The sequence below is a fragment of the Symsagittifera roscoffensis genome, chromosome 7 (genome assembly GCF_963678635.1).
Source record: "Symsagittifera roscoffensis chromosome 7, txSymRosc1.1, whole genome shotgun sequence".
NCBI classification, from domain to species: Eukaryota; Metazoa; Xenacoelomorpha; order Acoela; family Convolutidae; genus Symsagittifera; species Symsagittifera roscoffensis.
Window position 1 is genome coordinate 39,595,200 of NC_087068.1, and position 16,058 is coordinate 39,611,257.

Genomic DNA, 16,058 nt, shown 5'->3' on the forward strand with positions numbered 1-16,058 from the left:
AAACAAATTAAGTTTTGAGCAAAGTCCAGTTTTTGAAATAACGCGTTTCATCCCGCATCAGTATAAAAATTTTAAAAATATCAAACACGTGCCTCCAGCTTTAGCTGGGCCTTAGGTGTCCGTCATCCAGACACACAAAATTTTTGGTTAGCCTTTTTTCAACACTTCATTTTTTCGACTTATGTTTTTTTTATGATCGAGTTGCATCGCACATTGTGTTTTCGTTATCACAGACTGTTTTCTGAGAAAATATTCGCATATTTAAATTTGTTCAAAATTGTTATTTTTTGATCCTTTTGTTTTTTTTTCGCTTTCAAGATGTGATTATACTTTGAGTTCATGTGAGTAAAAACTATGGACAAAGCATCTGTTTACAGTTTTGAGCCGATCATACAAGCTGATTGATTTTTCTTACTCAGATTAAGTATTCTTTTTTATAGCATTAATTTTTGTTCTTACATAAATTACAGAACATATGGGGTTCTACTAAATGATTCTTGATCAGACCAAATTTTGTGTAACACCCCAAAAACACAACAGCAAAAACAAGAAGACTGCTCGTATCACGGCGGAGCTCTGAATGTTCCGACTGTTCCGTTTTTTTGTCCAAGCTCTGAAGGTTCCGTTTGTTTTGGAAATCATCACCCCACGCGTTGTGCAAAGTACAAAGTGATAAATTTCGCATTGACCAAAGTTTTAAATACATCAAATAGCGTGCCTCACTTGAATTTGGAACTATTTAATTGACAGTATAAATCTCCTCTTACGCGTTAATAGCACAAAATGTATTGCGCGTTAATTGTCCTAAATTGGACTAATGGGCAATCCTGAAACTCCCATAACTTTACGAAAAATGTTCAATGGTGAATTTTTTTTTAATTTGAGCTCAAGATAACAATTTTGAATGGTATAAACTTTTTTTCAAAAGGTGCTATTGAAAAAGTCGAAGTTTGTCTGAAGAAAAAACTGCCCCCGAGCTGAAATATTCCGCTACGCATGCTCTCAGATTTTTGCTTTCAGATCCCTTAATTGTTTGTATTTGTTCATTCAGCGCGTACAACATAGATTTACAAACATAACAGGTGAATCTAAAGCTGTTCTGTATCTAAAAAACAACAAACAGAATGATGATTGTTAAAACTACATGGGAAATCCGGAACGCGTATAATAAAAATAACACGAGGAATCCGCAACGCGTGGAGGAATCCGGAACACGCCGTGGAATCCGCGTTAAAATATGTATTAAATCAAAGGATTAACCGCAGTGGGGAATTGAGGTCTTTATCGCTACCACAACTAGGGTCGTCGATTCCCCATTGCCACGAGAGGTAATAGTTGTGTACTGTAATGACTTTCTTTGAAAGACGGAAGAGCAAAACAGCAATTCGAACCGCAGTTGCCTCTGATTGACAAAAATGCAAATTGCAGTTTTTCTTTTTTTTTTGGTAACTAACGTGTTAATTTTTGTAGTTGAGCTCTTATAAACGCAAGTGGGCGTAATGAGTAAAAAGACGCAAAATCATTCATTGAACAAGAATAGCCAGTTGCAGTGAGAATAGCACAGAAAGTTCCGACCAGTATAACAAAAAATTTAAATAAAAAAATTAGTTTCTTTTTTTTTCTTCCAAATTGTGTTGTGTTTTGTTCGTGGTGTAATAAAAGAATCTGAACGAAAGCCCAAAAGTCAGGTATTTTCAATAGTTTTATTTTATTGGGTATGTTTGACAACAGTTGCTCATTAAAAATTGAAGAGAAAAAATAAAATACCAAATGTAAGAATTTTTACTTGAGTAAAACAAAGAAATATTCAGTTTTATAAGTCAAGTTTTTATTAACTATTATACGCCTATTACAAAACGCCTCGTCGCTCGCTTGGTTCGCTCGAAACTAGACAAAACAAAAACCGGTTTTTCTCAATACGGAATTTCGTAATGTCGTTCGCATAACGACTGAATTGGCTTCAACGTGATATATCACTCGACCCATTCCGATGATTATTTGTCAAACCTGCTTTTGCGTGAAGACCAAAAAAATAATAAATCTGTAATACAAATTTTTTCCTCATTTTCAATGGTTGGAATGAAATTTAAAAAGTCCGATGACAAATCTCCTCCCCATTTGCAATGGTCAGAACAAACACTTAAAAACACGAAGACAAAGAAGTTCCTCCCCTTTTTTGATTACTTTTGACATTATACTTGGGAATAATGACTTTTTACTTTACACAAGTATATCATATTACCTTTGAGCACATGAACGAAGTTTTGTAGCCTCGTTTTCGAATCTGAGACCAACTCTTTTCTACATATATCATCATTTTAATTTTGTACTTCGTAATTTTTCTAGATTATATGTTGAATTGTAGGTGTGAATGTCGGCTTCTTTTCACTGGACCGAATTGTGAGAAAATGCAGAGGACTTTCCTGGGTTCTCAAGGGAACCCCTCCTACGCACTGTATGCTCCACTGGTCATTTACAGCACAGACGAACACCTGCAGTTTGATTTCATGACAGACAAACCAGATGGCTTGTTGCTCTATGCTGGACCCATGGATCAGTTGTACCACCCGACGAGCGTAGAAGCGTTAAATCAAAGTAATCGCTGCCGTTAATTAAAGAGATCGTGGTTTCTTTTATCAAGGTTTTTTATGGTGGTAACAATAGTACGCAGTTTCGGTAGAATTATTTACAAAACAATTTCTGCTGTATGACGCCTAGCTTTTAGTTTTTGCTTTTTGCTTAATTTAATATTTTTAAGTGTCATTGAACATAGTGACACTGTGGCAAAGAAATTCCATAAAAACAGTCGAAAACACAGTCACCCGCATTAAACACGCTTTTAGAATTTATCCAGCGGCCGCTAAGCCGATAATAAATACTCGGACAAAAGCTCATTGAGCCGAAAACAATCAAGAATGCCATAAGAAATTGTTGTCATAAAAAAATTGAAGCGATTAAATGTTCAAATTATACATGGAAAATAAGCTGTTTTCTAAGTTAAAAAAATTTATCTAGAGTTTTCTAGGCACTAAAAGTTCAATCAATTGAAAAAGATCTGAAAAAAGTTTTGAAAGTTTTTTTAAGATTCGTTTTTCATAGACAACTAGTCATTATCTAGATTGCCATTATTTTTACAGCAAGCACAAAAATAATGACAAAATGACAAAAAAAAGAAAAAATAACATGGTTTTTTTATAGTTTTTTGTTTTGAAAAATAACTGTGGTCGGAACTTTCTGTGCTACTTGTACAGCAACCGGCTACTTTTTTAAAGTTTTTCAAGGAGGCCTTGTTATTTTAAATGCAAGAGCTCCACAAATTAAGCTGCTCTTCAACTTAATGAAACTTAAATTACTGCACCTCCAGCCCCTACCCCCATTTTTTTTAGTCTTAAAAGTTTTTCCGTTCATCAGTAGTCTTAACAAGAATTTGAAGCTTTCTTTTTAATAGATCAAGACTTCATTGCCGTGGAATTGAGTGGGGGATCTGTGCGACTTCATGCCAACGCAGGATGTGGAACCCTGGTAATATCGATCGGATCCGATTTGAACGACGGAAAACAACACCACGTCGACATTTTCATTGATGACCACTACACCACTCTACGAATAGACTACTGCGCAGACGCCCTTGTTGATGAGAGTGATAGCGGAGTGGTCTATTCGCACATAACCAGAGATGGTATTTGTCAAACTAGGGCTTTTATTCCTGGTTGCGGGAACTTCATTACAACTCCGGAACCTCTGCAACTAGGAGGCTCTGCTACAAGTTTCTTAACTTACCAGAATATCAGATCGAACTTTTTTGACGGCGTAATTTCTGACGTAATAACTAATGGCTATATCATTGATTTGGACGAACCGGTCAGAGTGTCTGATAATAGCGTGTCAGGAAATCTGAAGACTGATGAATTTTGTTTCTCCGGAAACAGCGCTGTATGTCAAGGGAACTCAAGATGTGTCGCTACTTTGACTGAGTTCTTGTATTGTGAATGTGAAGCGACAAGATACGGAGATAGATGTCAATATGAGTGAGTTATTTGTTCATATGCCTTTCCTTATCATTGGATCCGTCTAGTATTTTTTTTAATGCTGGATTTCAGTTTCGACTCCGTCACTGTTTCTCTATGATTTTGTGAAGAAACATTTGTACAAACTGAAAACAGTATCAGTGCGGTCAATGCAAGAAGAAAGTCAATATCAGTGCCAACATTTTTTCACCGCAATTATTTGCTTTTGTACATAAAATTAAAGCAGTCTTACTCATTGGATTCCAGCAGCTTGAGCAGCTCCTCTGAGAATGTTTTTGATAAGGTTTTGAAGCAGAGCTTGGGAAATATATAGTTTCGAAAAATTGACTGCTTTTAATTGTGCTGTAATTGGTGAAAAAAGGAGAAAAAAAGCTATTGTGTCGTCGGAAAATGTCAGTGCCTGGCGTTCCTTTTCACCAGTGCTGTCAGTTCCAGCAAATTTCGACGCACCATGGCCTCTCTGTAATAATATTTATCCTTTTTGATCAAATTTTAATCTCATATGTAATCTGATGAGAAGGAACAAGTAATTATTGGGGAGAAATGATGAATGCAAAAAATGCAAACTGAACTTAAGAAAGTGCCTGAACTACGCTCATTGCTTTAGTGTATTTAAAGTTGCTATAACTTATAGGGTTATACCAATTGAAAAATTAGTATTATAATTTAGGAATAAGCCGCATTATTTCGACAAAAATCTCGATTCCTTTATCCTCTACGATGTGGATGCTCAGAACTTATTAGCCAATCAGAGAAGACGACAAAAGAGAAGTGCCTCTCTTTTCCTTCCGATTGAGATGGACAATGAGGGTGAAATGAGTATGCAGGTGACCTTCAGAACCACTGATGTGAATAGTGCTACTCTGATGGTTGTGCAACACGAACTGCAGTACGAGTTCGTACACTTAGAGGTAAGCAAGCAATGAATGAATAATTAAAATGAAACAATTTCCACTATAACTTCAAAAAATTTTCGTGGTTTGCACTTGGCTACTACAGTGCTGTTTACACTTGCGAAGCAAAGTGTGGCAGTACGAACTTTCTTTTTTTTCCTAACCTCAGCAAACAAAAGTCCTACTTTTGAATCGGTAGGCTGCGGTAGCAGTATAATATCATGTGTGCTTTGAGATTTGAATAGTAAAATAATAACACAGCTGATGCATTTTTAATTCATCAAATGAACCGAAAAAAAACAACTTGTTTCAAACAACATCACAATAATAAAAACTCAATTTCAGAAATTTTCTAACTCAATATATCTCGCAATTTTTTTGAATGCATAATTTGTACATAATGTGGCTTTATGCTTTGCGATTTGTTACATGCAAAGTTAGTGTGGATGACTTCAGTTTGTTATATTCCCAATTATTACTTGCAAATTGAGTCTATTTGTATTTGGTGCTACTTTTGCTGCATCGAATTGGCAATTTATTAGCATATTATTGGTGGCTTGTTTTTTGTTTTTGATGATTTTAAGCATCCTTGGTTGAGTGGTTAGTGTGTGAGACTCAAATTTGCTAGGTCGCAGGTTCGAATCCGACGTCTAGCCGAGTTTTTGATAATTCGAGGCTTATTTCTACTTTTTTTTATCTCACTTGATTGAACTGCTTTTTGGTCGTGTTCTTACAAGTGTTTGCGAAGCACAGCTTCGCCTCATAGTTTAAATTTGCCCGGACAAAACGGAAATTTGAAATTCAAAATGCGTTTTTCTCAAACTGTGTTTATTTTAGTTAAAAAAATGACGAAGACAAAATTTGCTTAGTTTTTCGGCAGAAAAATGTAGTGCAATGGACTTTCCGAAAATCGGGTCCAAAATTTAATCCCAAAACCGACCATTTTCGACTTTTTAGTCAAACAAAATTACGCCAAACTTATTGGTTTAAATGCTGACACAGATATATCAAAGTGAATCTCTTACATAGCCCAACAAAATTGTAGCGCTGTATAATCTTCAAAAGTTTGTGCAAAACGTTTGAAATTGGTTTTAAAATAAAAAAAAATTGTTAGTAAAATTGACGGTTTTGGCTATCAAATGAAAGTAAATTTGATTATACGAAATTGTGACGATTATGCCCTTCTTAAGTTTTTTTAAGAGGCTCATTTTGATGTATTTTTGTCAGCAATTGAACCAATAGTTTTGCCTAACTTTGATTGACCAAAAATCCGAAAATTGCCGTTTTTGAGATTAAATTTTGGACCCGAATTTTGCCAAATGAATTTGCACCATACTAATGCTGCTGAAATTCTAAGCAAGTGCTGTCCTCGTCATTTTAGTCTAAAATCATCCTAATTTGACCGAAACGCGTTTTAAAATTCCAATTTTATTCGTTTTGCCAGTACAAGTTAAATCAGCAGTGTATGAAGCAAAAAAACATGGTAAAAATTAATAAAATGGTAGACGAATTGCGTAAATTTTTTGTATTTTTTTAAAAATTTGGTTGATTAAAAACGGCGTGTAAAAACAAATAAAGCACCATATTTTTGCCTCGCAACCTGTATAGACTTATCACCGCAAAAAACTTTGTTCACAGGACTAATCTGGTTCCGTGGTACATAATTTGTGCAATTAGCTGGGAGATAACGAATACGGCTGGAATGGCAAAGGGCTTCTACTTGACCATGACCTGTTTTTTTTTTCAAACGGAATTTACTCTATTTCACATAAATTGTCGGCTTATTATGTGTCTGCATATGTTTTGTCGGCTTAGATGCCCCATATTAGAATCGTTATTTTTTTACTGTACGCAAATTTCATTGTTGTTGTTTTAAGTGTTATGATTATAACTTTGTAGTTTTACTTAACCATGACTTTTTATTTCCTGTTTTTGTTTTTTGGTTTCGCTTAAAAACCTCATTTGGCCCAAAATAATTCGGCCCACATTTTATCGGCTTAGTTACCTAGTTTTGGATCGTTTCGAAACACATTTTTATGCTCCCTTCCACATTGCACAAAATCCCAAAAGTCTTAGAACAGATTATTTTTTTCAAAGTTTTTCATGATAACAATTTTGGTTCATCGGCTCAGTTGCCGCTCGATAATTGTCTTTGAATTTTTTCGATTTTTTTTTTCATTTTATACTTAGTGACTTTCCTTTCCTGTCTGCTAGCTTGTAGCTTCAATGCTATTTTTATGGGGTAGCGCAATTGCTGAAAAGATTGAATTACTTCGAAACTCATTATTTCTTTGGGTTCGTGAGTAAGGCAGCGTATTTATTCCGACGTTTCATTCGCAGAATTCAATGTCAAAACCCTTTCGCATTAATTATACAAAATTTTACGTTTGAGAGTTAATCATGATTGAGTGGATGATCTTATAGATTTGTTGTTTCCAGCTGTTCAACGGGATTCCGAGAGCCAGAGTGAATCTGGGAAACCAGTTGGAGACCTTCACTTTAGTCTCAAACGGAGTGCCCCCTGCCGAGGCTGGCATCTGGGTGGCAGATGGAAATGAACACACACTCAAGTTCATAAGAATCAACAACTATTTCGTGCTCACTTTAGACGGAGGCAGTGCCTATAGAACTGTCAGTTTATTTCACCTTTAGATCCCTTTCAAAAGTATAATTTACACAATTTGAACCATTGCGAAACAATTCAACAGTTTTTCTCCAAAAAGTTCAAATTATCAGTTTTTAGCGTCCGCCAAATTCATTCACTGCAGCTTTTACTATGAAAAACCAAATTTAGTAATCTACTTAAAATACAAAGAATCTTGCTAAAATTTACTTTTATCAAAAAACATGTTTTTGCGCACACTAACAGTAATAAAAAAAGAATCAATGAACCAAATTTCTTCTGAGATATCAAAAGTAGCTGGATGTTTTTGCGTCTGACGAAAGCATTTAATATATGGTTGGTCAGATGTCGGCAAAATGAGTACTCACGTCTGCAATATGTTTAGATATCTATTCAAGGCTCCGAGTTTAATCATCTAAGCTTCAGCCCACTTGGCGTATCAGTGGGAGGATCGCCACGTTATAATTCACAGACAGGACTGTATGAAGTGAACAACGGGTTCAAAGGCTGCGTTTTGGACGCGAGACTGAATGGAAACTCCCTGCCTATAAGAGATGAACCGGGAATGAACGAGGGAAATGCGGATATTGCGGTGAGATTTTTGGGTTTCTTTTTCAAAGTGGCTAATTTTTTAGTGGTTAATCTGAGACTAACTTGGTTATCTTAATCAGAAAATGAAGAATTTTTTTGCATCATTTAATTAATACACGAGAATCAAAATTAGTCCAGCGCAATTGTTTTCCATCCTCTTTGGGACTCAAATGTGACGTTTTTGCGCTGCAAGCCTAAAAAAAACAAGCCTAAAGCGGCCTTCACTACCCCACCCCAAGTGGCTTTGGTGGTGGATGAGTAATGAACGTAGTGAGGATTCTTATATAGGTTTTGCTGATTTTTGTTTGTTTGTTTTTTTTTTCAGGAAAAGTCTTAAAATTTGTTCACGCTCAATTTTGATTTTTCGCGGTCTGACTTGTGATTTTTTTTAAGTTCAGTGCATTTCTTTTGTTAAAAAGAACGCAAAATCACGATTGAACAGCAAAAATGTAAAGGTCACGAAAAACGTGATAGACTTCTAACTTCGAAAATGGAAATTAATTATCAGATATCCCAGTGAAATAAAAATTTTGCCTATTGATCCAGTTTTCTCAAATTGGATTAATTTAAATATAAAAGTGTTCATCATAAATTGTTCTACAAGGCCATCTATTTTTTTTGAAATTCAAAAGTTGAAGATTTAAGAATACAAGTCAGTTTTTGTTTCAGTTTCATTGCGTTCATTACTCTTTTCCAACTGCCAATTGGCTATGTTCTTGGTCTTAAGTTGCAATTTTAGCCAACGTGAATCGAGTGTTTTAGAGGCAGCAATAAGTTATTTCAATTCAACCTAAATACAGGGTTAGCAAAAGTTATCTAATCTCTCTACTTTAGTTTGAACACTCATAAATGTGTTCAAAAAAGTAATTTGGCTGGGAACTGAAAAAAAATTGCTTCCGCATCAAATATTTCTGTCTAAGTTATGTTTTGGCGTTCCAGAAAACCATAGAAAATTATTTTGCTCGTCCTTAAAAAAGTCGACTGTTTAGGATGTTATTTCTCTAAAACTTTTTGCCCACTCCCTTGCAAACATCTTTGATCCGCCCCCTGCAGAGATTTCAGTAGAATGCAATCTTCGAGACAAAAATTGATAATATTTCAATTAATGTAAAAACAATTCCAATAACTAAGCTAATATTAGCTGTCAATAAACGAAGTGTCAATACTTTCTTAGGTTGTTTTTTAATTTTTTTTTTCAGGAAAAAATCCTAATTTTTCATCGCGCTCAAATTTGATTTTTGCAATTTGAAATTTGATTTTTTCTAATTTCTAATCAAACTCGTTTGCTTAAATGAAGGCAATTTGCGCTAGCCAATGACAAAAATGCAAAAGGCACGAAAACATTGATTCCAAAGTGGGTATTAATTTGCAGATTTCCCAGCGGAATAAAAAAATTATCTCTTAAACAATTTCCTTTAATTTGGGTTAGTTTTAGTTCTAATGATAATAGATCACTGAAAATCATAGAGCTTCAAGGTGATTATTTTTAAAAAGGACATTTTTTTTGGTGCCCTTGAGCTCAAGGAAATTTTCAACTGTCTGTTGCCGGGTCGAATTTTTGGTCTCTTTTTTTTCACTGGAGAGGGTGCTGAATGAGACCAGTTTTCAGAAAAACGACCTAAATGAGCCCAAACTTCATCAAATTGGCCCCAATTTTCGGCCTCCAGTTTTTCAGTATGGGACTGGATGACCTATTTTTCAAAAAGGAGATGAATAAGCCTAATTTTTAGCAAATTGGGCTCATTCAGTGTCCTAATTTTATTTAAGATTAAAACAAACAGTAATAGCAAAGTTGGTAAATCAGATGTAGTTTTCCCTCGAAGAAATTGTTTTTGTACAAAAGAGCTGAATGGATGAGCCCAATTTTCTAAATATTGGGCTCCTAGTTTGGCGCCATTTTGGCAATTTTTCCCCGATAACTCGGGGACCAATCGTACTAAAAATTGGGCTCATTCAGCCCCTTTCATGGAAAATTTATGCGAAAGTTTTGACGCACGTGGCTATCTTTACTTTTTTCTGAAAGTTAATTGTTCGTTTTTAAATTTAAACTTCTGAACAACGAATCAACGAAGACTTCTATCAAAACATATACGCAAATGCTAAGTTTTTTTAGCCTTCAAAGGGCTTTGCGCCTTTATTCATGTGAAAATGTTTTTTTCTGTGTTCACCCAGAAAATGATTGAGTATTGCTTTTGTTCAGGTGCTGACAGTGCAGAGTGTCGAGGAGGGATGTGAGAAGGATGCGTGTGTTAATGAGCAGGCATGTTCTGTACCCAGAGTCAGATGTCTCAACTGGTTCGACGAATTCTTCTGCACGTGAGTTGAAGAACAAGTTTTTCGCTTCTGACAAAAATTCATTCAGAAAAGCACTAAAGTTTTCCAGTTTTCCGCCATAACTCAAAGTTGTCTCAAAAACTCTAAGATTGCGTAGGTCGCAAAAATATCACGTTTAAATTTTTGATTGAATGGTTTAATAAAGTTTCGGCTCGATTTCAGACTTTGTCGTCATTTGCTTACCATTTGTTTGAACTCGGAATTTAATTAATTCATTTACAAATTAAAGAGTTCAAATCAAAATTTGAAAAGAATTAAAAAACTGGTCGGAGAATTACGATTGTAATTTTGATTCACAGCCAACTGACTCGATTCAATAATCTTGGCTATTTTTTTTTACCATACCAAGAAAACTTCCCTTTTAATGCCTATCTAATTTTTGTGGATTCCAGGACATTGATTTTGGCTTCCATGGTGAAACCTAATTTACCGAGCTTGGCAGTCTTTTATATGCGTCCTTTTCTTTTTCTTCTGATAATTTCTGTCATTTCAGATGTCCGCTGGGAACTTTCTTTGACCTCAACAACGATATCTGTCTCGACATAAACGAATGCGGTGAAGTTACTCCAACTGGCGTATGTCTGAACAACGGACTTTGTGTGAACTACAATCCCCTCGATGTTGAAAACACAGAAGGAATCTTGTTCATGTGCACATGTGCAGATGGTTTCAGCGGCAACACTTGTGCGCGGTCAGAACAAATAGTGTCCTCCGCAAAGTTGTCACTAGCTGCTTCCCTCATCATTATTCTCGCTCTGCTTCTGTTGATTCGTAAGCTAACTGATTCTTATTCTAGATTCTTAGTTTCTAGATTGTGGGCTCTTGTTCCAAAAACATATGAATTTCTTCAAAACTTTACGTTGTTCAAAACGTTTACGACCACTGATAGTGGACAGGCTTTTTGTCTTCGGGTGTTTTGCCCTTATTTCTTTTTCCATGCAAAAACTAGGTGCCACAAATAATCATAAGGTTGGCTCGAGCAATATATCATATATTTAGTCGCAATTGGAACGACGTTAAAAAATTTTCAAGAAATTATTCATTGTCGAGGAAAGCGGGTTTGAGTTTTTGTCGAAGAAAGTGACGGAATATTTGTGTTCGCGTTGATTTTTTTTCGCTCCAGACAAATTTCGAATTTTTAACTAGCAATTTTTGACGAATTTCTAAAATATCATTCGTAAGGTATTGTTGTCCTGAGCTCAAATGAAAAAAAGATATGATTCACCTGTGATCATTTTCGTAAAGTTTAAAGATTACCAATTTGGCCATTTTGAAACAATTAACGCGCGATATATTTCGTGCTATTAACGCATCAGCGGAGATTTCTTCCGTAAGAGAAGTTTTTTCCAAATTGGATTGAGGCAGGCTCTTTGGTCTATTTAATACTTTTTATAGGCAAAATAGATCCCTTTATACTTAACTTAGCGTGTGGAAGGATGATTTAAAAAAAAACATCATTTTTTTTTTGAAATTTCAGTTTTTTTTACTTATACTATAGAAAATAAAGGGCAGTCGGAACATTCAGGCCTTTGCCCTCATACAAGCAGTCTTGTTTAATTTTTACGCTATGTACGAGCGAGTTAGTTTAATCTAATTTCGAGCGAGTTATTTAAATCGGTTATTAAGTGCCAAGAACAGGGCTCAGTATTCAGACACTTACTCAGCTCTTGCAGTTTTTTCTTTTTCCAGTGAAAAGTCAAAAACTTTATTCTTAACTATTTCGGACGAGGGTATTTCTTTTCATTTCATTTCATTTCAGCTTGAAATTGATTTCGCGTGTTTTAGATCAATTCGAATTCAAATGCTAAAAAGGAGGCGAACAATGCAATTAGCGCTTAATAAGAGAAAATGGTGCAAAAACGAAAACAAACTCTCAAAAAACGTAATTGACTTCTAGTTTCGAAAGTGGAATGTAATTTTCAGATTTCGCGGCGAAATAAAATTTTTACTTTTTGATCCAGTTTTCTCAAATTGAGTTAGTATCAACAAAAAATTGTCTATTATTAAGTGGTCTCAAAATTTACAGTACTTTAAGGCTATCTAAATTGTTCTTTGAAATTCGAAAATGGAGATTTTTTCTAAAAACAATTGTGTTTTTTTTCTGTTTTCTTGCGTTCATTGATTCTTTACTCAAAAAGTTTTACTTTTTGATCGAGTTTCTCAAACTGGGTTAATTTTAACAAAAAATTGCCGATCATAGATAGTTTTTAATTGTTCTAAAAACTCAAAGAGCTTGAAGGGTATCTATTTTTAAATGAAGTTTGAAAGTTGAGGTTTTTTCAAAAACCAAATCAGTATTTTTTCTGCGTTCATTGACTCTTTTCCACCTGTCTGTTGGCTATGTTTTTTATAAGGAAAATATCTTAAAATTTGATTGCGCTAAAATTTGAGCTTTAATGACTTTTGAAGTCCAATACAGATTTGTTTGCTAAATGGAAGGCAGTTAACGCTCGCACATTAAAAAAGCGGAAACTGCGCAAAAAACGTCAGGTTCAAAATTGGATTTCAGTTTTTAGATTTCACAGGGTAATTAAACAATTACTTAATGATACAGTTTCATCTAATTGGGCTAATTTTTTTTATCAAAAACGTGTCGATCGTGAACTTGAGCAGAAAGATTCAACGTTTTTTTTTTCGATACTTAGAAACTTGAATTTTTTTTTGGTTTTACTTGAGTTCACTGATATTTTTCCAACTGTTTTTGGCTATATTTTTGTTTTATTAGTCATTTTTGATAGACAACTATAGTCAATTAAGACCAATGCCTATTGCTCTACCGTATAGATCTTCTCGCCTTACATCTCGTACAAAGAACAGCCAAATTTGAAAAAATACTTAAATAGTAAGAAAAAACTATAGTAGAAACGTTCTGTGATACTTGCATAGCAGCGTGCTGCTCTTGTCAAAATAGTTTTTTGGTATTTTTTCAAAATCTGACCGCAATTGTTTTTAAACCGATGAACTAAATAAGAAATTTGTTTCGATATGCGCTTCTGTTTTTTTTAAAATATCACTTCAGTATTCTTGAGTAATTGCTGATGTTACGTTTCAGCCATTCTATTTTTCTTCATTTGCTGCATAATGAGACAGTCCAAAAAGAAAACTAAGAAAAATGTCGGATACTACGACGACCAGAAGTTGGGATTTGGCCAATATGAGGGAGGAGGAGAGAGAGATCAGGAGTTCTATAACGTGGCGCCTCTTCGAAAGCCACAATCAGACGTCATTTACACCTCAGAAGGCCCAGTACCTGTTGTTCACGAGCATGTAAATGAAAACTAAATACACCAGTTTAGATATACATTTTGGTTAACTCTTTGCAATTCGTTTGCCCCATGTCAGCCTAATCGAAAGTTACAATTGCAACAAAATCTAAGGAATACTTCTGGGCTGTAAGTTTGCCTCAAATCAAAGAAGTTCTCGGTTTTTATGCTCTGGCACCATTTTAGGGCTGTTTAGGTCTGCATTATTTTGAGTCACGAAAATTGGAATCATCTTTTATCGCCATCTTTAAAAACTACTGATTTAAAAGTTAAAATTATTGCAAAAAAATATTTCAGATGAGACTGCAATATATGTTAGCGGAAAAATTTTCTAAATGGCTTTTATTGAGGTTGAGATATTTCATAAAAAAACTGTTCATATTTCAGCATTTGAAGTTAGATGCATAATAAAGTTTTTGTAACGGATTCGCTTTAGGGTTTCTTCTTTCGCGATTTATAGCTTCTGACGGTTTACAGATTTGTTTCCTGCACCTCAGAAAGTGTTAGTTAAGCAAAAAATTTATCATTGTTTAAGCACACAGATACGGTACAGTTAAATCGAATTTAAGAAAAGAACTGGAAGTTCTCCAAACTTTGAGCAGATCGCAATTTAGTTCATGTCTAAATTATTGATTTAGTTTCCAATGACGCAATTCACTCAAAACCCTGTAATGAGTGGGAATCCCCATCACAATTTGGGATTTGTGCCAGATGAATCGGATAAGACGCCCTCGTTGTCGCCGCGTCTCCCTCCATACGAGAATGGTCATATTAAGCCACACCACCAGCCAATCGAACACATTCTGGGTCCGAGGTTAGAGGTGAGAAAACTTAATCTGTCTGTTTGAATTTTTGTCCAAAACAAATTTACCATCCAACGCATGAACTTTTTGAAAAAAAAAATCAAACTGTTTAGGCCAAATTTCTCATATAATTGTTCGAGATCGGCAATGACGGGTAATTGCTTTTGCGATCGAGAAAAGGATAAATAGCAAAAAAAAACAGTTTTTGGTGGTCCAAAAATTCTTGGTGGTCCAAAAAAAACAAGTTGGACATGAAGTTTGTTACTAACTTTTTAACAATTACTTGTTTGTCGACGATTAGTGTTTAAGCATTTTGATGGCGGAAATTACAACCAGCAACAGAATTATTTGATGAAAAACTGTGGAAGATATACTTTATAGAAAGTAAATTATCTTCTGCAATTATTTTTTTAACACTAGAACAAGCTGCAGCAAGTCAAGCTTTACAGAGCTTTACAAAATAGACTAAAACTCAGAACTTCATGCAAACTAAATCTTCAAATTCGAGGCTTGAATGGTTAAACTAACTGCAGTCCGAGAAACGTGAAAACTTTTTGGTATCACCAATCGACTAAAAGCGAACAAGTTATACGGAAGCACAGAGAAATAGTTGGATTTTATAGTATCGCGTTAGTTGCATGGACGGGACGTGTGTTAGTTAATGATAATTTTAAGTAAAAACTAGAACTGAAACTGAATCGCTTGTTATATGTTGTCATCTGTTTAGCACGCAGACGATGCCCTCCGAAGACGAGGGGCTGATGGTCTGATGGTCTACCATTACGAGGGGGAGGGATCCGAAACGGGAACCCTCAGCACAGTCAACACCTCCCCTCACCATGGTCCCCCTGATTGGAACCAATTTTCCCGATACCACAATCATCCACAGCTTGGTCCTGCTGCACACATGATGACCGACGGAGCGAGCGACAGAGACTAAACCTTTCCCTTAACATAGCACCTCTCCCCACCCAACCCTTCATTTACCACACGTCCTAAGTTACACAAAAACATAGCATATCAAAAATTTGCTTTAATGTCTAACATGAAACTGTCATTAACACTAATGGTTTTGAGACTTGAAGTTTTCCCCTTCTAGAGATTGATGTTCCGTGCATATAATTTTGTAATTTCTTGGAGTTCATTTGTGAATATTTAGGTTTTATGTAAATAGAAAAACTTTTCTATCCAAATTCAATATGTTTGACCCAGTTGTTTTAAATGAGAGACAGCGCTGTCAGGAAATCGAATCTGGCAAGAACATTTCTTGATTCTCAAACTCGGAAAGCATATTTTAAGAAGCAAAACCCTTTGTTAACTGTTTTTCAGTGTTTATTTTTAAAATAAAATTTAATTGAACTTAACCTATAAGAGTTCTTTTGCCACAAATTCACTTCGGTGAGAGTCGTTGAACGTGGTGAAGACTCAGGTACTCATTTAGATGTATGGTCTCGTTACAACCTCGTTTAGAAGTATGGTCTCAAAAAACTCCCTTTGGTCTTATATTAAACTCAGACAAAAAA

At 35.1% G+C, this 16,058-nt stretch overlaps 1 protein-coding gene across 7 annotated transcripts in view; it reads left to right on the forward strand.

Moving 5' to 3' along the window:
• LOC134851831 (putative neural-cadherin 2) overlaps positions 1 to 15,737 on the forward strand; it is a 100,403-nt gene extending 84,666 nt beyond the window's left edge. For 5 of the 7 annotated variants that reach the window (XM_063868085.1, XM_063868086.1, XM_063868084.1 and 2 more), the window contains 10 exons: positions 2,366 to 2,595; positions 3,449 to 4,028; positions 4,699 to 4,939; positions 7,361 to 7,552; positions 7,930 to 8,136; positions 10,336 to 10,451; positions 10,963 to 11,240; positions 13,522 to 13,736; positions 14,371 to 14,553; positions 15,263 to 15,737. In XM_063868085.1, coding sequence (XP_063724155.1) covers positions 2,366 to 2,595; positions 3,449 to 4,028; positions 4,699 to 4,939; positions 7,361 to 7,552; positions 7,930 to 8,136; positions 10,336 to 10,451; positions 10,963 to 11,240; positions 13,522 to 13,736; positions 14,371 to 14,553; positions 15,263 to 15,475 — 2,455 coding nt within the window. In that variant the 3' untranslated portion in view covers positions 15,476 to 15,737. The remainder of the gene's footprint in view (positions 1 to 2,365; positions 2,596 to 3,448; positions 4,029 to 4,698; positions 4,940 to 7,360; positions 7,553 to 7,929; positions 8,137 to 10,335; positions 10,452 to 10,962; positions 11,241 to 13,521; positions 13,737 to 14,370; positions 14,554 to 15,262) is intronic. The other 2 variants (XM_063868090.1, XM_063868091.1) reach the window with 2 other exon arrangements.
• The last annotated feature ends 321 nt before the right edge of the window (positions 15,738 to 16,058 follow it).